Consider the following 25,295-nt stretch of genomic DNA (forward strand, 5'->3'; position numbering starts at 1 on the left):
TTACAGGAAGGTCAGTGTACAGTAGTTGCTGGATTCAGTATTACAGGAAGGTCAGTGTACAGTAGTTGCTGGATTCAGTATTACAGGAGGGTCAGTGTACAGTAGTTGCTGGATACAGTATTACAGGAGGGTTAGTGTACAGTAGTTGCTGGATACAGTATTAAAGTAAGGTTAGTGTACAGTAGTTGCTGGATACAGTATTACAGGAAGGTTAGTGTACAGTAGTTGCTGGATACAGTATGACAGGAGGGTCAGTGTACAGTAGTTGCTGGATACAGTATTACAGGAAGGTCAGTGTACAGTAGTTGCTGGATACAGTATTACTGGAAGGTCAGTGTACAGTAGTTGCTGGATTCAGTATTACAGGAGGGTTAGTGTACAGTAGTTGCTGGATTCAGTATTACAGGAAGGTCAGTGTACAGTAGTTGCTGGATACAGTATTACAGGAGGGTTAGTGTACAATAGTTGCTGGATTCAGTATTACAGGAGGGTCAGTGTACAGTAGTTGCTGGATACAGTATGACAGGAGGGTTAGTGTACAGTAGTTGCTGGATTCAGTATTACAGGAGGGTCAGTGTACAGTAGTTGCTGGATACAGTATTACAGGAGGGTCAGTGTACAGTAGTTGCTGGATACAGTATTACAGGAAGGTCAGTGTTCAGTAGTTGCTGGATTCAGTATTACAGGAAGGTCAGTGTACAGTCATTGCTGGATTCAGTATTACAGGAAGGTCAGTGTACAGTCGTTGCTGGATACAGTATTACAGGAGGGTTAGTGTACAGTAGTTGCTGGATTCAGTATTACAGGAAGGTCAGTGTACAGTAGTTGCTGGATTCAGTATTACAGGAAGGTCAGTGTACAGTCGTTGCTGGATTCAGTATTACAGGAGGGTTAGTGTACAGTAGTTGCTGGATACAGTATTACAGGAGGGTTAGTGTACAGTAGTTGCTGGATACAGTATTACAGGAAGGTCAGTGTACAGTCGTTGCTGGATTCAGTATTACAGGAGGGTCAGTGTACAGTAGTTGCTGGATTCAGTATTACAGGAAGGTCAGTGTACAGTCGTTGCTGGATTCAGTATTACAGGAGGGTTAGTGTACAGTAGTTGCTGGATTCAGTATTACAGGAAGGTCAGTGTACAGTCGTTGCTGGATTCAGTATTACAGGAGGGTTAGTGTACAGTAGTTGCTGGATACAGTATTACAGGAGGGTTAGTGTACAGTAGTTGCTGGATACAGTATTACAGGAAGGTCAGTGTACAGTCGTTGCTGGATTCAGTATTACAGGAGGGTCAGTGTACAGTAGTTGCTGGATTCAGTATTACAGGAAGGTCAGTGTACAGTCGTTGCTGGATTCAGTATTACAGGAGGGTTAGTGTACAGTAGTTGCTGGATACAGTATTACAGGAGGGTTAGTGTACAGTAGTTGCTGGATACAGTATTACAGGAAGGTCAGTGTCCAGTAGTTGCTGGATACAGTATTACAGGAGGGTTAGTGTACAGTAGTTGCTGGATACAGTATTACAGGAAGGTCAGTGTACAGTAGTTGCTGGATACAGTATTACAGGAAGGTCAGTGTACAGTAGTTGCTGGATTCAGTATTACAGGAGGGTTAGTGTACAGTAGTTGCTGGATTCAGTATTACAGGAGGGTTAGTGTACAGTAGTTGCAGGATACAGTATTACAGGAAGGTCAGTGTACAGTAGTTGCTGGTTACAGTATTACAGGAAGCTCAGTGTACAGTAGTTGCTGGATACAGTATTACAGGAAGCTCAGTGTACAGTAGTTGCTGGATACAGTATTACAGGAAGGTCAGTGTACAGTAGTTGCTGGATTCAGTATTACAGGAAGGTCAGTGTACAGTAGTTGCTGGATTCAGTATTACAGGAAGCTCAGTGTACAGTAGTTGCTGGATACAGTATTACAGTAAGGTCAGTGTACTGTAGTTGCTGGATTCAGTATTACAGGAAGCTCAGTGTACAGTACTTGCTGGATACAGTATTACAGGAAGCTCGGTGTACTGTAGTTGCCGGATTCAGTATTACAGGAAGGTCAGTGTACAGTAGTTGCTGAATACAGTATTACAGGAGGGTCAGTGTACAGTAGTTGCTGGATACAGTATTACAGGAAGGTCAGTGTACAGTAGTTGCTGGATACAGTATTACAGGAAGGTCAGTGTACAGTAGTTGCTGGATTCAGTATTACAGGAAGGTCAGTGTACAGTAGTTGCTGGATTCAGTATTACAGGAAGGTCAGTGTACAGTAGTTGCTGGATTCAGTATTACAGGAGGGTTAGTGTACAGTAGTTGCTGGATTCAGTATTACAGGAAGGTTAGTGTACAGTAGTTGCTGGATACAGTATTACAGGAGGGTTAGTGTACAGTAGTTGCTGGATACAGTATTACAGGAAGGTCAGTGTACAGTAGTTGCTGGATACAGTATTACAGGAAGGTCAGTGTACAGTAGTTGCTGGTTACAGTATTACAGGAAGCTCAGTGTACAGTAGTTGCTGGATACAGTATTACAGGAAGCTCAGTGTACAGTAGTTGCTGGATACAGTATTACAGGAAGGTCAGTGTACAGTAGTTGCTGGATTCAGTATTACAGGAAGCTCAGTGTACAGTAGTTGCTGGTTACAGTATTACAGGAAGCTCAGTGTACAGTAGTTGCTGGATACAGTATTACAGGAAGGTCAGTGTACTGTAGTTGCTGGATTCAGTATTACAGGAAGCTCAGTGTACTGTAGTTGCTGGATACAGTATTACAGGAAGGTCAGTGTACAGTAGTTGCTGGTTACAGTATTACAGGAAGGTCAGTGTACAGTAGTTGCTGGATACAGTATTACAGGAAGCTCAGTGTACTGTAGTTGCTGGATACAGTATTACAGGAAGGTCAGTGTACAGTAGTTGCTGGATACAGTATTACAGGAAGCTCGGTGTACTGTAGTTGCTGGATTCAGTTTTACAGGAAGGTCAGTGTACAGTAGTTGCTGGATACAGTATTACAGGAGGGTCAGTGTACAGTAGTTGCTGGATACAGTATTACAGGAAGGTCAGTGTACAGTAGTTGCTGGATACAGTATTACAGGAAGGTCAGTGTACAGTCATTGCTGGATTCAGTATTACAGGAGGGTTAGTGTACAGTAGTTGCTGGATTCAGTATTACAGGAAGGTCAGTGTACAGTAGTTGCTGGATACAGTATTACAGGAAGGTCAGTGTACAGTAGTTGCTGGATACAGTATTACAGGAAGGTCAGTGTACAGTAGTTGCTGGTTACAGTATTACAGGAGGGTTAGTGTACAGTAGTTGCTGGATACAGTATTACAGGAGGGTTAGTGTACAGTAGTTGCTGGATACAGTATTACAGGAGGGTTAGTGTACAGTAGTTGCTAGATTCAGTATTACAGGAAGGTTAGTGTACAGTCATTGCAGGATACAGTATTACAGGAGGGTTAGTGTACAGTAGTTGCTGGATACAGTATTACAGGAGGGTTAGTGTACAGTAGTTGCTGGATTCAGTATTACAGGAAGGTCAGTGTACAGTAGTTGCTAGATTCAGTATTACAGGAAGGTTAGTGTACAGTCATTGCAGGATACAGTATTACAGGAGGGTTAGTGTACAGTACTTGCTGGATGCAGTATTACAGGAGGGTTAGTGTACAGTAGTTGCTGGATTCAGTATTACAGGAAGGTCAGTGTACAGTAGTTGCTGGATACAATATTACAGGAGGGTTAGTGTACAGTAGTTGCTGGATTCAGTATTACAGGAGGGTTAGTGTACAGTAGTTGCTGGATACAGTATTACAGGAGGGTTAGTGTACAGTAGTTGCTGGATACAGTATTACAGGAAGCTCAGTGTCCAGTAGTTGCTGGATTCAGTATAACAGGAAGCTCAGTGTACAGTAGTTGCTGGATACAGTATTACAGGAGGGTTAGTGTACAGTAGTTGCTGGATACAGTATTACAGGAGGGTTAGTGTACAGTAGTTGCTGGATACAGTATTACAGGAGGGTTAGTGTACAGTAGTTGCTGGATTCAGTATTACAGGATGGTTAGTGTACAGTAGTTGCTGGATACAGTATTACAGGAAGGTCAGTGTACAGTAGTTGCTGGATACAGTATTACAGGAGGGTTAGTGTACAGTAGTTGCTGGATACAGTATTACAGGAGGGTTAGTGTACAGTAGTTGCTGGATACAGTATTACAGGAGGGTCAGTGTACAGTAGTTGCTGGATACAGTATTACAGGAGGGTCAGTGTACAGTAGTTGCTGGATTCAGTATTACAGGAGGGTCAGTGTACAGTAGTTGCTGGATTCAGTATTACAGGATGGTTAGTGTACAGTAGTTGCTGGATACAGTATTACAGGAAGGTCAGTGTACAGTAGTTGCTGGATACAGTATTACAGGAGGGTTAGTGTACAGTAGTTGCTGGAAACAGTATTACAGGAGGGTTAGTGTACAGTAGTTGCTGGATACAGTATTACAGGAGGGTCAGTGTACAGTAGTTGCTGGATACAGTATTACAGGAGGGTCAGTGTACAGTAGTTGCTGGATTCAGTATTACAGGAAGGTCAGTGTACAGTAGTTGCTGGATACAGTATTACAGGAGGGTCAGTGTACAGTAGTTGCTGGATACAGTATTACAGGAAGGTCAGTGTACAGTAGTTGCTGGATACAGTATTACAGGAGGGTCAGTGTACAGTAGTTGCTGGATTCAGTATTACAGGAGGGTTAGTGTACAGTAGTTGCTGGATACAGTATTACAGGAGGGTTAGTGTACAGTAGTTGCTGGATACAGTATTACAGGAGGGTTAGTGTACAGTAGTTGCTGGATTCAGTATTACAGGAAGGTCAGTGTACAGTAGTTGCTGGATACAGTATTACAGGAGGGTCAGTGTACAGTAGTTGCTGGATACAGCATTACAGGAGGGTCAGTGTACAGTAGTTGCTGGATACAGTATTACAGGAAGCTCAGTGTACAGTAGTTGCTGGATACAGTATTACAGGAGGGTTAGTGTACAGTAGTTGCTGGATTCAGTATTACAGGAAGGTCAGTGTACAGTAGTTGCTGGATTCAGTATTACAGGAGGGTCAGTGTACAGTAGTTGCTGGATTCAGTATTACAGGAGGGTCAGTGTACAGTAGTTGCTGGATACAGTATTACAGGAGGGTTAGTGTACAGTAGTTGCTGGATACAGTATTACAGGAGGGTTAGTGTACAGTAGTTGCTGGATTCAGTATTACAGGAAGGTCAGTGTACAGTAGTTGCTGGATACAGTATTACAGGAGGGTTAGTGTACAGTAGTTGCTGGATTCAGTATTACAGGAGGGTTAGTGTACAGTAGTTGCTGGATACAGTATTACAGGAAGGTTAGTGTACAGTAGTTGCTGGATACAGTATTACACGAGGGTTAGTGTACAGTAGTTGCTGGATACAGTATTACAGGAGGGTTAGTGTACAGTAGTTGCTGGATTCAGTATTACAGGAGGGTCAGTGTACAGTAGTTTCTGGATTCAGTATTACAGGAAGGTCAGTGTACAGTAGTTGCTGGATACAGTATTACAGGAAGGTCAGTGTACAGTAGTTGCTGGTTACAGTATTACAGGAGGGTTCGTGTACAGTAGTTGCTGGATTCAGTATTACAGGAAGGTCAGTGTACAGTAGTTGCTGGATACAGTATTACAGGAAGGTCAGTGTACAGTAGTTGCTGGTTACAGTATTACAGGAGGGTTAGTGTACAGTAGTTGCTGGATACAGTATTACAGGAGGGTTAGTGTACAGTAGTTGCTGGATACAGTATTACAGGAGGGTTAGTGTACAGTAGTTGCTAGATTCAGTATTACAGGAAGGTTAGTGTACAGTCATTGCAGGATACAGTATTACAGGAGGGTTAGTGTACAGTAGTTGCTGGATACAGTATTACAGGAGGGTTAGTGTACAGTAGTTGCTGGATTCAGTATTACAGGAAGGTCAGTGTACAGTAGTTGCTAGATTCAGTATTACAGGAAGGTTAGTGTACAGTCATCGCAGGATACAGTATTACAGGAGGGTTAGTGTACAGTAGTTGCTGGATACAGTATTACAGGAGGGTTAGTGTACAGTAGTTGGTGGATTCAGTATTACAGGAGGGTTAGTGTACAGTAGTTGCTGGATACAGTATTACAGGGGGGTTAGTGTACAGTAGTTGCTGGATACAGTATTACAGGAAGGTCAGTGTACAGTAGTTGCTGGATTCAGTATTACAGGAGGGTTAGTGTACAGTAGTTGCTGGATACAGTATTACAGGAGGGTTAGTGTACAGTAGTTGCTGGATACAGTATTACAGGAGGGTCAGTGTACAGTAGTTGCTGGATACAGTACTACAGGAAGGTCAGTGTACAGTAGTTGCTGGATTCAGTATTACAGGAAGGTCAGTGTACAGTAGTTGCTGGATTCAGTATTACAGGAGGGTCAGTGTACAGTAGTTGCTGGATACAGTATTACAGGAGGGTTAGTGTACAGTAGTTGCTGGATACAGTATTAAAGGAAGGTTAGTGTACAGTAGTTGCTGGATACAGTATTACAGGAGGGTCAGTGTACAGTAGTTGCTGGATACAGTATTACAGGAGGGTTAGTGTACAGTAGTTGCTGGATACAGTATTACAGGAGGGTTGGTGTACAGTAGTTGCTGGATACAGTATTAAAGGAAGGTTAGTGTACAGTAGTTGCTGGATACAGTATTACAGGAGGGTCAGTGTACAGTAGTTGCTGGATACAGTATTACAGGAGGGTTAGTGTACAGTAGTTGCTGGATACAGTATTAAAGGAAGGTTAGTGTACAGTAGTTGCTGGATACAGTATTACAGGAGGGTTAGTGTACAGTAGTTGCTGGATACAGTATTACAGGAGGGTCAGTGTACAGTAGTTGCTGGATACAGTATTACAGGAAGGTCAGTGTACAGTAGTTGCTGGATACAGTATTACAGGAGGGTTAGTGTACAGTAGTTGCTGGATACAGTATTACAGGAGGGTTAGTGTACAGTAGTTGCTGGATACAGTATTACAGGAAGGTCAGTGTACAGTAGTTGCTGGATTCAGTATTACAGGAGGGTTAGTGTACAGTAGTTGCTGGATACAGTATTACAGGAGGGTTAGTGTACAGTAGTTGCTGGATACAGTATTACAGGAGGGTCAGTGTACAGTAGTTGCTGGATACAGTATTACAGGAAGGTCAGTGTACAGTAGTTGCTGGATTCAGTATTACAGGAAGGTCAGTGTACAGTAGTTGCTGGATTCAGTATTACAGGAGGGTCAGTGTACAGTAGTTGCTGGATACAGTATTACAGGAGGGTTAGTGTACAGTAGTTGCTGGATACAGTATTAAAGTAAGGTTAGTGTACAGTAGTTGCTGGATACAGTATTACAGGAAGGTTAGTGTACAGTAGTTGCTGGATACAGTATGACAGGAGGGTCAGTGTACAGTAGTTGCTGGATACAGTATTACAGGAAGGTCAGTGTACAGTAGTTGCTGGATACAGTATTACTGGAAGGTCAGTGTACAGTAGTTGCTGGATTCAGTATTACAGGAGGGTTAGTGTACAGTAGTTGCTGGATTCAGTATTACAGGAAGGTCAGTGTACAGTAGTTGCTGGATACAGTATTACAGGAGGGTTAGTGTACAGTAGTTGCTGGATTCAGTATTACAGGAGGGTCAGTGTACAGTAGTTGCTGGATACAGTATGACAGGAGGGTTAGTGTACAGTAGTTGCTGGATTCAGTATTACAGGAGGGTCAGTGTACAGTAGTTGCTGGATACAGTATTACAGGAGGGTCAGTGTACAGTAGTTGCTGGATACAGTATTACAGGAAGGTCAGTGTACAGTAGTTGCTGGATTCAGTATTACAGGAAGGTCAGTGTACAGTCATTGCTGGATTCAGTATTACAGGAAGGTCAGTGTACAGTCGTTGCTGGATACAGTATTACAGGAGGGTTAGTGTACAGTAGTTGCTGGATTCAGTATTACAGGAAGGTCAGTGTACAGTAGTTGCTGGATTCAGTATTACAGGAAGGTCAGTGTACAGTCGTTGCTGGATTCAGTATTACAGGAGGGTTAGTGTACAGTAGTTGCTGGATACAGTATTACAGGAGGGTTAGTGTACAGTAGTTGCTGGATACAGTATTACAGGAAGGTCAGTGTACAGTCGTTGCTGGATTCAGTATTACAGGAGGGTCAGTGTACAGTAGTTGCTGGATTCAGTATTACAGGAAGGTCAGTGTACAGTCGTTGCTGGATTCAGTATTACAGGAGGGTTAGTGTACAGTAGTTGCTGGATTCAGTATTACAGGAAGGTCAGTGTACAGTCGTTGCTGGATTCAGTATTACAGGAGGGTTAGTGTACAGTAGTTGCTGGATACAGTATTACAGGAGGGTTAGTGTACAGTAGTTGCTGGATACAGTATTACAGGAAGGTCAGTGTACAGTCGTTGCTGGATTCAGTATTACAGGAGGGTCAGTGTACAGTAGTTGCTGGATTCAGTATTACAGGAAGGTCAGTGTACAGTCGTTGCTGGATTCAGTATTACAGGAGGGTTAGTGTACAGTAGTTGCTGGATACAGTATTACAGGAGGGTTAGTGTACAGTAGTTGCTGGATACAGTATTACAGGAAGGTCAGTGTCCAGTAGTTGCTGGATACAGTATTACAGGAGGGTTAGTGTACAGTAGTTGCTGGATACAGTATTACAGGAAGGTCAGTGTACAGTAGTTGCTGGATACAGTATTACAGGAAGGTCAGTGTACAGTAGTTGCTGGATTCAGTATTACAGGAGGGTTAGTGTACAGTAGTTGCTGGATTCAGTATTACAGGAGGGTTAGTGTACAGTAGTTGCAGGATACAGTATTACAGGAAGGTCAGTGTACAGTAGTTGCTGGTTACAGTATTACAGGAAGCTCAGTGTACAGTAGTTGCTGGATACAGTATTACAGGAAGCTCAGTGTACAGTAGTTGCTGGATACAGTATTACAGGAAGGTCAGTGTACAGTAGTTGCTGGATTCAGTATTACAGGAAGGTCAGTGTACAGTAGTTGCTGGATTCAGTATTACAGGAAGCTCAGTGTACAGTAGTTGCTGGATACAGTATTACAGTAAGGTCAGTGTACTGTAGTTGCTGGATTCAGTATTACAGGAAGCTCAGTGTACAGTACTTGCTGGATACAGTATTACAGGAAGCTCGGTGTACTGTAGTTGCCGGATTCAGTATTACAGGAAGGTCAGTGTACAGTAGTTGCTGAATACAGTATTACAGGAGGGTCAGTGTACAGTAGTTGCTGGATACAGTATTACAGGAAGGTCAGTGTACAGTAGTTGCTGGATACAGTATTACAGGAAGGTCAGTGTACAGTAGTTGCTGGATTCAGTATTACAGGAAGGTCAGTGTACAGTAGTTGCTGGATTCAGTATTACAGGAAGGTCAGTGTACAGTAGTTGCTGGATTCAGTATTACAGGAGGGTTAGTGTACAGTAGTTGCTGGATTCAGTATTACAGGAAGGTTAGTGTACAGTAGTTGCTGGATACAGTATTACAGGAGGGTTAGTGTACAGTAGTTGCTGGATACAGTATTACAGGAAGGTCAGTGTACAGTAGTTGCTGGATACAGTATTACAGGAAGGTCAGTGTACAGTAGTTGCTGGTTACAGTATTACAGGAAGCTCAGTGTACAGTAGTTGCTGGATACAGTATTACAGGAAGCTCAGTGTACAGTAGTTGCTGGATACAGTATTACAGGAAGGTCAGTGTACAGTAGTTGCTGGATTCAGTATTACAGGAAGCTCAGTGTACAGTAGTTGCTGGTTACAGTATTACAGGAAGCTCAGAGTACAGTAGTTGCTGGATACAGTATCCAGGAAGGTCAGTGTACTGTAGTTGCTGGATTCAGTATTACAGGAAGCTCAGTGTACTGTAGTTGCTGGATACAGTATTACAGGAAGGTCAGTGTACAGTAGTTGCTGGTTACAGTATTACAGGAAGGTCAGTGTACAGTAGTTGCTGGATACAGTATTACAGGAAGCTCAGTGTACTGTAGTTGCTGGATACAGTATTACAGGAAGGTCAGTGTACAGTAGTTGCTGGATACAGTATTACAGGAAGCTCGGTGTACTGTAGTTGCTGGATTCAGTTTTACAGGAAGGTCAGTGTACAGTAGTTGCTGGATACAGTATTACAGGAGGGTCAGTGTACAGTAGTTGCTGGATACAGTATTACAGGAAGGTCAGTGTACAGTAGTTGCTGGATACAGTATTACAGGAAGGTCAGTGTACAGTCATTGCTGGATTCAGTATTACAGGAGGGTTAGTGTACAGTAGTTGCTGGATTCAGTATTACAGGAAGGTCAGTGTACAGTAGTTGCTGGATACAGTATTACAGGAAGGTCAGTGTACAGTAGTTGCTGGATACAGTATTACAGGAAGGTCAGTGTACAGTAGTTGCTGGTTACAGTATTACAGGAGGGTTAGTGTACAGTAGTTGCTGGATACAGTATTACAGGAGGGTTAGTGTACAGTAGTTGCTGGATACAGTATTACAGGAGGGTTAGTGTACAGTAGTTGCTAGATTCAGTATTACAGGAAGGTTAGTGTACAGTCATTGCAGGATACAGTATTACAGGAGGGTTAGTGTACAGTAGTTGCTGGATACAGTATTACAGGAGGGTTAGTGTACAGTAGTTGCTGGATTCAGTATTACAGGAAGGTCAGTGTACAGTAGTTGCTAGATTCAGTATTACAGGAAGGTTAGTGTACAGTCATTGCAGGATACAGTATTACAGGAGGGTTAGTGTACAGTACTTGCTGGATACAGTATTACAGGAGGGTTAGTGTACAGTAGTTGCTGGATTCAGTATTACAGGAAGGTCAGTGTACAGTAGTTGCTGGATACAATATTACAGGAGGGTTAGTGTACAGTAGTTGCTGGATTCAGTATTACAGGAGGGTTAGTGTACAGTAGTTGCTGGATACAGTATTACAGGAGGGTTAGTGTACAGTAGTTGCTGGATACAGTATTACAGGAAGCTCAGTGTCCAGTAGTTGCTGGATTCAGTATAACAGGAAGCTCAGTGTACAGTAGTTGCTGGATACAGTATTACAGGAGGGTTAGTGTACAGTAGTTGCTGGATACAGTATTACAGGAGGGTTAGTGTACAGTAGTTGCTGGATACAGTATTACAGGAGGGTTAGTGTACAGTAGTTGCTGGATTCAGTATTACAGGATGGTTAGTGTACAGTAGTTGCTGGATACAGTATTACAGGAAGGTCAGTGTACAGTAGTTGCTGGATACAGTATTACAGGAGGGTTAGTGTACAGTAGTTGCTGGATACAGTATTACAGGAGGGTTAGTGTACAGTAGTTGCTGGATACAGTATTACAGGAGGGTCAGTGTACAGTAGTTGCTGGATACAGTATTACAGGAGGGTCAGTGTACAGTAGTTGCTGGATTCAGTATTACAGGAGGGTCAGTGTACAGTAGTTGCTGGATTCAGTATTACAGGATGGTTAGTGTACAGTAGTTGCTGGATACAGTATTACAGGAAGGTCAGTGTACAGTAGTTGCTGGATACAGTATTACAGGAGGGTTAGTGTACAGTAGTTGCTGGATACAGTATTACAGGAGGGTTAGTGTACAGTAGTTGCTGGATACAGTATTACAGGAGGGTCAGTGTACAGTAGTTGCTGGATACAGTATTACAGGAGGGTCAGTGTACAGTAGTTGCTGGATTCAGTATTACAGGAAGGTCAGTGTACAGTAGTTGCTGGATACAGTATTACAGGAGGGTCAGTGTACAGTAGTTGCTGGATACAGTATTACAGGAAGGTCAGTGTACAGTAGTTGCTGGATACAGTATTACAGGAGGGTCAGTGTACAGTAGTTGCTGGATTCAGTATTACAGGAGGGTTAGTGTACAGTAGTTGCTGGATACAGTATTACAGGAGGGTTAGTGTACAGTAGTTGCTGGATACAGTATTACAGGAGGGTTAGTGTACAGTAGTTGCTGGATTCAGTATTACAGGAAGGTCAGTGTACAGTAGTTGCTGGATACAATATTACAGGAGGGTCAGTGTACAGTAGTTGCTGGATACAGCATTACAGGAGGGTCAGTGTACAGTAGTTGCTGGATACAGTATTACAGGAAGCTCAGTGTACAGTAGTTGCTGGATACAGTATTACAGGAGGGTTAGTGTACAGTAGTTGCTGGATTCAGTATTACAGGAAGGTCAGTGTACAGTAGTTGCTGGATTCAGTATTACAGGAGGGTTAGTGTACAGTAGTTGCTGGATTCAGTATTACAGGAGGGTCAGTGTACAGTAGTTGCTGGATACAGTATTACAGGAGGGTTAGTGTACAGTAGTTGCTGGATACAGTATTACAGGAGGGTTAGTGTACAGTAGTTGCTGGATTCAGTATTACAGGAAGGTCAGTGTACAGTAGTTGCTGGATTCAGTATTACAGGAGGGTTAGTGTACAGTAGTTGCTGGATACAGTATTACAGGAAGGTTAGTGTACAGTAGTTGCTGGATACAGTATTACAGGAGGGTTAGTGTACAGTAGTTGCTGGATACAGTATTACAGGAGGGTTAGTGTACAGTAGTTGCTGGATTCAGTATTACAGGTGGGTTAGTGTACAGTAGCTCCTGTGTCCATAGGCCATGAATGTCACTGGTAGAACAAAGAACAAAGAAAATTACAGCACAGGAACAGGCCATTCGGCCCTCCAAGCCTGCACTGACCATGCTGCTCGACTTAACTAAAACCCCTTACCCTTCTGGGGACCGTATCCCTCTATTCCCATCCTATTCATGCATTTGTCCAGACGCCCCTTAAAAGTCCCTCCCGTATCCGCTTACACTGCCTCACCCGGCAGTGAGTTCCAGGCACCCACCACCCTCTGTGTAAAAAACCTTTCCCCCTCGCATCTTAAACCTATGCCCCCTAGTAATTGACTCTTCCACCCTGGGGAAAAGCTTCTATCCACTCTGTCCATGCCGCTCATAATCTTGTAGACTTCTATCAGGTCGCCCCTCAACCTCTGTCTTTCCAATGAGAACGAACCAAGTTTCTCCAACCTCTCCTCATAACTAATGCCCTCCATACCAGGCAACATCCTGGTAAATCTTTTCTGTACCCTCTCCAAAGCCTCCACATCCTTCTGGTAATGTGGCGACCAGAATTGAACACTATATTCAAAGTGTGGTCTAACTAAGGTTCTGTAAAGCTGCAACATGACTTGCCAATTTTTAAACTCACTACCCCGGCCGATGAAGGCAAGCATGCTGTCTGCCTTCTTGACTACCTTCTCCACCTGCATTGCCACTTTCAGTGACCTGTGTACCTGTACACCCAGATCCCTCTGCCTATCAATACTCTTCAGGGTTTTGCCATTTACTGTATATTTCCTATCTTTATTAGACCTTCCAAAATGCATTACCTCACATTTGTCCAGATTAAACTCCATCTGCCATCTCTCTGCCCAAGTCTCCAACTGATCTATATTCTGCTGTATCCTCTGATGGTCCTCATCACTATCCGCAAATCCATCAACATTTGCGTCGTCCAGAAACGTACCAATCAAACCAGTTACATTTTCCTCCAAATCATTTATATATATTACAAACAGCAAAGGTTCCAGCACTGATCCCTGAGGAATGCCGCTTGTCACAGCCCTCCATTCAAAAATGCACCCTTCCACTGCTACCCTCTGTCTTCTTTGACCGAGCCAGTTTTGTATCCACCTTGCCAGCTCACCTATGATCCCATGCGACTTCACCTTCTGCACCAGTCTGCCATGAGGGACCTTGTCAAAGGCCTTATTGAAGTGGATTGGATGAGGTTAGATTATTAAAAAGTTTAGTTAGTCAATACCAACTTTGGTCTTTGAGAAAGGTCAGCAGGTTTCAGCAGTCGTGAGGGACAGAAGTCAAGGGAAAAGGATCTTCAGTAAATGGCAACAAATATTTTGGAAATACAAACGGGGCTGCAGATTCACTTATTTTTATTTACACGGCACATGTTTTTCTCTGCTGGTGACTGGTCTCTGGAAGTTGTACTGAAATAACTCAAGGAGTACACAGAACGTCAGTTGCTGCTGTGTCTCAGGAACAGGAACAGATCCTCGCTTGTCAAAGTGTTTAGCACAGATAAACATGTTACTTTCGCCACTTTACACCTTCAGTTACTGAGGACGATAAACAAGTATGTTTCGCAGGCAGTGTTCATTAAAGCACCCAGATACATAATTCATCAATCTCTCATCACAGCACCACTCTGAACTTTAGTGCGCTAGCAAATTAGCCCCCTCAGTTACAATTAGCTGTGTTACTTTCACTCCCTGGCTGAGCTGTGCTGATTAGATCTTGTGGATTAGATAATAACTGTCACGTCTCTGGAGCTGGCAGTTCTCCCACGAGCAAATGCAATGCCCAAACCCCATTCCTGCAGCCCAGGGGACTGACAGAGCTGCTATAATGGTAAATGACAGCAGGCTCCCAGATCACTTCAAAGCAGATATGAGATTCTCAACAATGAGCAGGAACGGGCAGTGGCCCCAGGACTAAAGTTCCCAGTCTCCACAGGATGCTTTTCATCTGGCACAGATAAATTACTTGGAGTGCATCATCATCAACAACTACATCCATTTCTATAGCCCCTTTAACCTGGCTACAACAGACTCAATGGCATCTTTTAAATTCATTCGATACATTCTTGAGGGTCTCGAGGGAAGGAGCAGGATAGAGAGATTTACAAAGAGCTGGCACAGACACCACAGGCCAAATGGACCCCCCATGCTGTCTTATTCACAATATAAAGTCGAGAGGCTGGATAGACTGGGAATTTTTCCCCTGGAGTGTAGAATGCTGAGGGGTGATATTATAGAGGTCTATAAAATAATGAGGGGCATAGATCAGCTGGATCGTCAATATCTTTTCCCAAAGTTAGGTGAGTCTAAAACTAGAGGGCATAGGTTTAAGGTGAGAGGTGGAGAAGGTAGTGAATAAGGCAATTGGCATGCTTGCCTTTATAGGACGGGGCATAGAGTATAAAAGTTGGGGTCTGATGTTGCGGTTGTATAGAACGTTGGTTCGGCCACATTTGGAATACTGGGTCCAGTTCTGGTCGCCACACTACCAGAGGGACGTGGAGGCTTTGGAGAGAGTACAGAGGAGGTTTACCAGGATGTTGCCTGGTATGGAGGGGCTTAGTTATGAGGAGAGATTGGGTAAACTGGGGTTGTTCTCCCTGGAAAGACAGAGGATGAGGGGAGACTTAATAGAGGTGTATAAAATTATGAAAGGCATAGATAGGGTGAACGGTGGGAAGCTTTTCCCCAGGTCGGTGGTGACGTTCACGAGGGGTCATAGGTTCAAGGTGACGGGGGGGGGGAAGTTTAACACGGATATCAGAAGGACATATTTTACACAGAGGGTGGTGGGGGCCTGGTATGCGCTGCCAGGCAAGGTGGTGGAGGCGGACACACTGGGAACATTTAAGACTTATCTAGATAGCCATATGAACGGAGTGGGAATGGAGGGATACAAAAGAATGGTCTAGTTTGGACCAGGGAGCGGCACGGGCTTGGAGGGCCGAAGGGCCTGTTCCTGTGCTGTATTGTTCTTTGTTCTTTGAGAGGGGGGAGATACAAAAGTGCCCAGAGGGGCAATTTTTTCACACAGAGGGTGGTGAGTGTCTGGAACAAGCTGCCAGAGGCAGAAGTAGAGGCGAGTACAATTTTGTCTTTTCATAGAATCATAGAAACCCTACAGTGCAGAAGGAGGCCATTCGGCCCATCGAGTCTGCACCTACCACAATCCCACCCAGGCCCTACCCCCACATATTTACCCGCTAATCCCTCTAACCTACACATCTCTGGGGCAATTTTAAACTGGCCAATCAACCTAACCCGCACATCTTTGGACCATCTTTTAAAAAACATTTAGACAGTTACATGGGTAAGATGGGTATAGAGGGATATGGGCCAAATGCAGGCAATTGGGACTCGCTTCTTGGTTAAAAACTGGGTGGCATGGACATGTTGGGCCGAAGGGCCTGTTTCCATGCTGTAAACATCTATGACTCTAATTAAACTAAACTCCTCACTGGAATGATACAGTATTATCATTAGAAAGGTTGTTGAAATAGCTTGCAGCATTATCTCATGAATTGCCCTCACTGTCAGACACTCTCCTTCAAGCTCCCTCTGTGGCTCCAGGAAGCAGATTTTTGAGCAGGGCAGTGTAACTCTGTCTGTCCCTCTCCCCCATCAGGGAGAATGATCTTCTTTGTTAACTGTTTCTCTTTCAAGCTTCTTGTTGAGATTGGAGTCTTCGACCGTGGGAAAATAAATCCCTGATAGGAAACTGGCTCATTCCATTGCATCAATCAGGGAGAGATTAAACAGATTCCCATCAGTACACTTACTCAATCTCAACTGCTCTCTTCTTCTGTCCTGCCATCACTAACACAGACTTTATCGACCTCATTCCAAAATCATAATGGTCCTATGGAGACAGGAAAAGAGAGAGGGTGGGTTAGAGGTCAGAGACAGACATTTCAGTAACAATAATCTGGCAACTTTAAAGTCATAAAACTTTCCAAGAAGTTTTAGAGAAACATTTTTTTGATTATAGAACATAGAACAGTCCAGCACAGAACAGGCTCTTCGGCCCTCGATGTTGTGCCGAGCTTTGTCCAAAACCAAGATCAAGCTATCCCACTCCCTATCATCCTGGTGTGCTCCATGTGCCTATCCAATAACCGCTTGAAAGTTCCTAAAGTGTCCGACTCCACTATCACTGCAGGCAGTCCATTCCACACCCCAACCACTCTCTGCGTAAAGAACTACCTCGGACATCCCTCCTATATCTCCCACCATGAACCTTATCGTTATGCCCCCTAGAAACAGCTACATCCACCTGAGGAAATAGTCTTTGAACGTTCACTCTATCTATCCCCCTCATCATCTTATAAACCTCTATTAAGTCTCCTCTCAACCTCCTCCGCTCCAAAGAGAAAAGCCCAAGTTCCTTCAACCTTTCCTCATAAGACCTACCCTCCAAACCAGGCAGCATCCTGGTAAATCTCCTTTGCACTCTTTCCAGTGTCTCCACATCCTTCTTGTAGTGAGGTGACCAGAACTGCACACAATATTCCAAATGTGGTCTCACCAAGGTCCTGTACAGTTGCAGCATAACCCCACGGCTCTTAAACTCCAACCCCCTGTTAATGAACGCTAACACACTATAGGCCTTCTTCACGGCTCTATCCACTTGAGTGTAACCTTCAGAGATCTGTGGATATGAACCCCAAGATCTGTTCCTCTACATTCCTCAGAACCCTGCCGTTGACCCTGCAATTCGCATTCAAATTTCTCCTACCAAAATGAATCACCTCGCACTTATCAGGGTTAAACTCCCTCTGCCATTTTTTTTCAGGGAATGTGTTGCAGGCAAGGCGGCATTTATTGCCCATCCCTAATTGCCGTTGAGAAGGCCACATGGTGTAGGTACACCCTCAGTGCTGATAGGGAGAGAGTTCAAGGATTTTAACCCAGCAACTGTGAAGGAACGATGATATATTTCCAAGTCAGGTGGTGTGTGACTTGTGACTGTACATCAGTTGTAGAGGGAGTATAACACGGAATATAACACTGAACCAGGTACAGAGAGATGAGAGCAGACTGCTCAATCTTACTCAAAGAGGTATGTTTTAGTGACAGGAAGGAAGTACAGATGTTTAGGAGCTCAGGTCCCATTGGGGATGCTCAAGATAACAAAAATAGATGAGTGCAGATATTGTGGAGGGTTGTAGGGCTGGAGGAGTTTGCCAAGATAGGGAGGGACGAGCTCATGGAGGGATTTGAAAAGAAGAATAAGAAGTTTAATATTGTGATGTTAACTGTGAGCCAGCAAAAGAGAGTGAGCATAGGTCACTGAGGATAGGTCACTGACCAGAGGTCAGAGAGGATAGGTCACTGAGGATAGGTCACTGACCAGAGGTCAGAGAGGATAGGTCACTGTGCATAGTCAGTGAGGATAGGTCACTGAGGATAGGTCAGAGAGGATAGGGCAGTGAGGATAGGGCAGTGAGGATAGGTCCGTGAGGATAGGGCAGTGAGGATAGGTCAGTGAGGATAGGTCAGAGAGGATAGGCCAGTGACGATAGGTCAGTGAGGATAGGGCAGTGAGGATAGGTCAGTGAGGATAGGGCAGTGAGGATAGGTCAGAGAAGATAGGTCAGAGAGGATAGGTCAGTGAGGATAGGGCAGTGAGGATAGGTCAGTGAGGATAGGTCCGTGAGGACAGGTCAGTGAGGATAGGCCAGTGAGGATAGGTCAGTGAGGATAGGCCAGTGAGGATAGGTCAGAGAGGATAGGTCAGTGAGGATAGGGCAGTGAGGATAGGTCAGTGAGGATAGGTCAGAGAGGATAGGCCAGTGAGGATAGGTCAGAGAGGATAGGTCAGAGAGGATAGGCCAGTGAGGATAGGTCAGTGAGGATAGGGCAGTGAGGATAGGTCAGTGAGGATAGGGCAGTGAGGATAGGGCAGTGAGGATAGGGCGGTGAGGATAGGGCGGTGAGGATAGGGCAGAGAGGATAGCGCAGTGAGGATAGGGCAGTGAGGATAGGGCAGTGAGGATAGGGCAGAGAGGATAGGGCAGTGAGGATAGGGCAGTGAGGATAGGGCAGAGAGGATAGCGCAGTGAGGATAGGGCAGTGAGGATAGGTCAGTGAGGATAGGTCAGTGAGGATAGCGCAGTGAGGATAGGGCAGTGAGGATAGGGCAGTGAGGATAGGGCAGAGAGGATAGCGCAGTGAGGATAGGGCAGTGAGGATAGGTCAGTGAGGATAGGGCAGAGAGGATAGCGCAGTGAGGATAGGGCAGTGAGGATAGGGCAGTGAGGATAGGTCAGAGAGGATAGGTCAGTGAGGATAGGTCAGTGAGGGTAGGTCAGTGAGGGTAGGTCAGTGAGGATAGGGCAGTGAGGATAGGTCAGTGAGGATAGGTCAGTGAGGATAGGGCAGTGAGGATAGGGCAGTGAGGATAGGTCAGAGAAGATAGGTCAGGGAGGATAGGGCAGTGAGGATAGGCCAGTGAGGATAGGTCAGTGAGGATAGGTCAGTGAGGATAGCGCAGTGAGGATAGGGCAGTGAGGATAGGTCAGTGAGGATAGGGCAGTGAGGATAGGGCAGTGAGGATAGGGCAGTGAGGATAGGGCAGTGAGGATAGGGCAGTGAGGATAGGGCAGTGAGGATAGGGCAGTGAGGATAGGGCAGTGAGGATAGGTCAGTGAGGATAGGTCAGTGACGATAGGTCAGTGACGATAGGGCAGTGAGGATAGGGCAGTGAGGATAGGGCAGTGAGGATAGGTCAGTGAGGATAGGGCAGTGAGGATAGGGCAGTGAGGATAGGGCAGTGAGGATAGGTCAGTGAGGATAGGTCAGTGAGGATAGGTCAGTGAGGATAGGGCAGTGAGGATAGGGCAGTGAGGATAGGTCAGTGAGGATAGGTCAGTGAGGATAGGTCAGTGAGGAGAGGTCAGAGAAGATAGGTCAGAGAGGATAGGTCAGTGAGGATAGGTCAGTGAGGATAGGTCAGTGAGGATAGGCCAGTGAGGATAGGACAGTGAGGATAGGGCAGTGAGGATAGGGCAGTGAGGATAGGTCAATGACGATAGGTCAGTGAGGATACAGCAGTGAGGATAGGGCAGTGAGGATAGGTCCGTGAGGATAGGTCAGTGACGATAGGGCAGTGAGGATAGGCCAGAGAGGATAGGTCAGTGAGGATAGGGCAGAGAGGATAGCGCAGTGAGGATAGGGCAGTGAGGATAGGGCAGTGAGGATAGGGCAGAGAGGATAGCGCAGTGAGGATAGGGCAGTGAGGATAGGGCAGTGAGGATAGGGCAGTGAGGATAGGGCAGTGAGGATAGGGCAGTGAGGATAGGGCAGTGAGGATAGGGCAGTGAGGATAGGGCAGTGAGGATAGGGCAGTGAGGATAGGGCAGTGAGGGTAGGTCAGTGAGGATAGGGCAGTGAGGATAGGTCAGTGAGGATAGGTCAGTGAGGATAGGTCAGTGAGGATAGGTCAGTGAGGATAGGTCAGAGAGGATAGGTCAGAGAGGATAGGTCAGAGAGGATAGGTCAGAGAGGATAGGTCAGTGAGGATAGGGCAGTGAGGATAGGGCAGTGAGGATAGGGCAGTGAGGATAGGGCAGTGAGGATAGGTCAGTGAGGATAGGTCAGTGAGGATAGGTCAGTGAGGATAGGTCAGTGAGGATAGGTCAGAGAGGATAGGTCAGAGAGGATAGGTCAGAGAGGATAGGTCAGAGAGGATAGGTCAGTGAGGATAGGTCAGAGAGGATAGGTCAGAGAGGATAGGTCAGTGAGGATAGGGCAGTGAGGATAGGGCAGTGAGGATAGGGCAGTGAGGATAGGGCAGTGAGGATAGGGCAGTGAGGATAGGTCAGTGAGGATAGGGCAGTGAGGATAGGTCAGTGAGGATAGGTCAGTAAGGATAGGGCAGTAAGGATAGGTCAGAGAAGATAGGTCAGAGAGGATAGGTCAGTGAGGATAGGTCAGTGAGGATACAGCAGTGAGGATAGGGCAGTGAGGATAGGTCCGTGAGGATAGGTCAGTGACGATAGGGCAGTGAGGATAGGCCAGAGAGGATAGGCCAGAGAGGATAGGTCAGTGAGGATAGGGCAGAGAGGATAGCGCAGTGAGGATAGGGCAGTGAGGATAGGGCAGTGAGGATAGGGCAGTGAGGATAGGGCAGTGAGGATAGGGCAGTGAGGATAGGGCAGTGAGGATAGGGCAGTGAGGATAGGGCAGTGAGGATAGGGCAGTGAGGATAGGGCAGTGAGGATAGGGCAGTGAGGATAGGGCAGTGAGGATAGGGCAGTGAGGATAGGTCAGTGAGGATAGGGCAGTGAGGATAGGGCAGTGAGGATAGGGCAGTGAGGATAGGGCAGTGAGGATAGCGCAGTGAGGATAGCGCAGTGAGGATAGGTCAGTGAGGATAGGGCAGTGAGGATAGGGTAGTGAGGATAGGGCAGTGAGGATAGGGCAGTGAGGATAGGGCAGTGAGGATAGGGCAGTGAGGATAGGGCAGTGAGGATAGGGCAGTGAGGATAGGTCAGTGAGGATAGGTCAGTGAGGGTAGGTCAGTGAGGATAGGGCAGTGAGGATAGGTCAGTGAGGATAGGTCAGAGAGGATAGGTCAGAGAGGATAGGGCAGTGAGGATAGGGCAGTGAGGATAGGTCAGTGAGGATAGGGCAGTGAGGATAGGTCAGTGAGGATAGGTCAGTGAGGATAGGGCAGTAAGGATAGGTCAGAGAAGATAGGTCAGAGAGGATAGGTCAGTGAGGATAGTTCAGTGAGGATAGGTCAGTGAGGATAGGCCAGAGAGGATAGGTCAGAGAGGATAGGTCAGAGAGGATAGGTCAGAGAGGATAGGTCAGAGAGGATAGGTCAGAGAGGATAGGTCAGAGAGGATAGGCCAGTGAGGATAGGTCAGTGAGGATAGGGCAGTGAGGATAGGGCAGTGAGGATAGGTCAGTGAGGATAGGGCAGTGAGGATAGGTCAGTGAGGATAGGGCAGTAAGGATAGGTCAGTGACGATAGGTCAGTGACGATAGGTCAGTGAGGATAGGGCAGTGAGGATAGGTCAGTGAGGATAGGGCAGTGAGGATAGGTCAGTGAGGATAGGGCAGTAAGGATAGGTCAGTGACGATAGGTCATTGACGAAAGGTCAGTGAGGATAGGTCCGTGAGGACAGGTCAGTGAGGATAGGTCAGTGACGATAGGTCAGTGAGGATAGGGCAGTGACGATAGGTCAGTGAGGATAGGGCAGTGAGGATAGGCCAGAGATTTCAGGGCAGTGAGGATGGGTCAGTGAGGATAGGGCAGTGAGGATAGGCCAGAGAGGATAGGTCAGTGAGGATAGGGCAGTGAGGATAGGCCAGAGAGGATAGGTCAGTGACGATAGGTCAGTGAGGATAGGGCAGTGAGGATAGGGCAGAGAGGATAGCGCAGTGAGGATAGGGCAGTGAGGATAGGGCAGTGAGGATAGGGCAGAGAGGATAGCGCAGTGAGGATAGGGCAGTGAGGATAGGGCAGTGAGGATAGGGCAGTGAGGATAGGGCAGAGAGGATAGCGCAGTGAGGACAGGGCAGTGAGGATAGGGCAGTGAGGATAGTGCAGTGAGGATAGGGCAGTGAGGATAGGGCAGTGAGGATAGGGCAGTGAGGATGGTCAGTGAGGATTGGTCAGTGAGGATAGGGCAGTGAGGACAGGTCAGTGAGGATAGGGCAGAGAGGATAGCGCAGTGAGGATAGGGCAGTGAGGATAGGGCAGTGAGGGTAGGGCAGTGAGGGTAGGGCAGTGAGGGTAGGGCAGTGAGGGTAGGGCAGAGAGGATAGGGCAGAGAGGATAGGGCAGAGAGGATAGGGCAGAGAGGATAGGGCAGTGAGGATAGGGCAGTGAGGGTAGGGCAGAGAGGATAGGTCAGTGAGGATAGGGCAGAGAGGATAGGGCAGAGAGGATAGGGCAGTGAGGATAGGTCAGTGAGGGTAGGGCAGAGAGGATAGGGCTGTGAGGATAGGGCAGAGAGGATAGGGCAGTGAGGATAGGGCAGTGAGGATAGGGCAGTGAGGATAGGGCAGTGAGGGTAGGCCAGTGAGGATAGGTCAGTGAGGACAGGTCAGTGAGGATAGGTCAGTGAGGATAGGTCAGTGAGGATAGGGCAGTGAGGATAGGGCAGTGAGGGTAGGGCAGTAAGGATAGGTCAGTGAGGATAGGCCAGAGAGGATAGTGCAGTGAGGATAGGGCAGTGAGGATAGGTCAGTGAGGATAGGTCCGTGAGGATAGGCCAGAGAGGATAGGTCAGTGAGGGTAGGGCAGGGAGGATAGGCCAGTGAGGATAGGGCAGTGAGGATAGGGCAGTGAGGGTAGGCCAGTGAGGATAGGTCAGTGAGGATAGGTCAGAGAGGATAGGTCAGTGAGGATAGGGCAGTGAGGGTAGGGCAGTAAGGATAGGTCAGTGAGGATAGCGCAGTGAGGATAGGTCAGTGAGGAAAGGCCAGAGAGGATAGGGCAGTGAGGATAGGGCAGTGAGGATAGGGCAGTGAGGGTAGGGCAGTAAGGATAGGTCAGTGAGGATAGCGCAGTGAGGATAGGTCAGTGAGGAAAGGCCAGAGAGGATAGGGCAGTGAGGATAGGGCAGTGAGGGTAGGCCAGTGAGGATAGGTCAGTGAGGATAGGTCAGAGAGGATAGGTCAGTGAGGATAGGGCAGTGAGGGTAGGGCAGTAAGGATAGGTCAGTGAGGATAGCGCAGTGAGGATAGGTCAGTGATGATAAGTCAGTGAGGATAGGTCAGTGAGGATATGGCAGTGAGGATAGGTCAGTGAGGATAGGTCAGTGAGGATAGGTCAGTGAGGATAGGGCAGTGAGGATCGGTCCGTGAGGATAGGGCAGTGAGGATAGGGCAGTGAGGGTAGGCCAGTGAGGGTAGGCCAGTGAGGGTAGGTCAGTGAGGATAGGTCAGTGAGGGTAGGCCAGTGAGGATAGGTCAGTGAGGATAGGGCAGTGAGGATAGGTCAGTGAGGATAGGGCAGTGAGGATAGGGCAGTGAGGATAGGGCAGTGAGGATAGGGCAGTGAGGATAGGGCAGTGAGGATAGGGCAGTGAGGATAGGGCAGTGAGGATAGGCCAGAGATGATAGGTCAGTGAGGATAGGGCAGTGAGGATAGGTCAGTGAGGATAGGGCAGTGAGGATAGGTCCATGAGGATAGGCCAGAGATGATAGGGCAGTGAGGATAGGTCAGTGTGGATAGGGCAGTGAGGATAGGTCAATGAGGATAGGGCAGTGTGGATAGGTCAGTGAGGATAGGTCCGTGAGGATAGGGCAGTGAGGATAGGGCAGTGAGGATAGGTCAGAGATGATAGGGCAGTGAGGATAGGGCAGTGAGGATAGGGCAGTGAGGATAGGTCAAGTGAGGATAGGGCAGTGAGGATAGGGCAGTGAGGATAGGTCAGTGAGGAGAGGTCAGTGAGGATAGGCCAGAGAGGATAGGGCAGTGAGGATAGGTCAGTGAGGATAGGTCAGAGATGATAGGCCAGAGATGATAGGGCAGTGAGGATAGGTCAGTGAGGATAGGGCAGTGAGGAGAGGTCAGTGAGGAGAGGTCAGTGAGGAGAGGTCAGAGAAGATAGGTCAGTGAGGATAGGTCAGTGAGGTGAGGTCAGTGAGGGTAGGGCAGTGAGGATAGGGCAGTGAGGATAGGTCAGTGAGGAGAGGTCAGTGAGGGTAGGTCAGTGAGGATAGGGCAGTGAGGATAGGTCAGTGAGGATAGGGCAGTGAGGATAGGTCAGTGAGGATAGGTCAGTGAGGAGAGGTCAGTGAGGAGAGGTCAGAGAGGATAGGTCAGTGAGGATAGGCCAGAGATGATAGGGCAGTGAGGATAGGTCAGTGAGGATAGGTCAGTGAGGATAGGTCAGTGAGGATAGGGCAGTGAGGATAGGTCAGTGAGGATAGGTCCGTGAGGATAGGTCAGTGAGGATAGGTCAGTGAGGATAGGTCAGTGAGGATAGGGCAGTGAGGATAGGTCAGTGAGGATAGGTCAGTGAGGATAGGTCAGTGAGGATAGGTCAGTGAGGATAGGTTAGTGAGGATAGGGCAGTGAGGATAGGGCAGTGAGGATAGGGCAGTGAGGATAGGTCAGTGAGGATAGGTCAGTGAGGAGAGGGCATTGAGGATAGGGCAGTGAGGATAGGTCAGTGAGGATAGGGCAGTGAGGATAGGGCAGTGAGGATAGGGCAGTGAGGATAGGGCAGTGAGGATAGGGCAGTGAGGAAAGGTCAGTGAGGATAGGGCAGTGAGGATAGGGCAGTGAGGATAGGGCAGTGAGGATAGGGCAGTGAGGATAGGGCAGTGAGGATAGGTCAGTGAGGATAGGGCAGTGAGGATAGGGCAGTGAGGATAGGGCAGTGAGGATAGGGCAGTGAGGATAGGTCAGTGAGGATAGGGCAGTGAGGATAGGTCAGTGAGGATAGGGCAGTGAGGATAGGTCAGTGAGGATAGGTCAGTGAGGATAGGGCAGTGAGGATAGGGCAGTGAGGATAGGGCAGTGAGGATAGGTCAGAGAGGATAGGTCAGTGAGGATAGCGCAGTGAGGATAGGGCAGTGAGGATAGGGCAGTGAGGATAGGGCAGTGAGGATAGCGCAGTGAGGATAGGGCAGTGAGGATAGGGCAGAGAGGATAGGACAGG

General features: G+C 46.8%; 1 protein-coding gene across 1 annotated transcript in view; it reads right to left on the reverse strand.

Moving 5' to 3' along the window:
- Nucleotides 1-25,295, reverse strand: part of LOC144493937 (dynein axonemal heavy chain 6-like) — an 814,395-nt gene that overhangs the window by 556,712 nt on the left and 232,388 nt on the right. The window contains exon 27 of the mRNA XM_078213513.1: nucleotides 16,449-16,528. Within this exon, the coding sequence (XP_078069639.1) occupies nucleotides 16,449-16,528 (80 nt within the window). The remainder of the gene's footprint in view (nucleotides 1-16,448; nucleotides 16,529-25,295) is intronic.

The sequence above is a fragment of the Mustelus asterias genome, chromosome 5 (assembly GCF_964213995.1).
Source record: "Mustelus asterias chromosome 5, sMusAst1.hap1.1, whole genome shotgun sequence".
Lineage (NCBI taxonomy): Eukaryota > Metazoa > Chordata > Chondrichthyes > Carcharhiniformes > Triakidae > Mustelus > Mustelus asterias.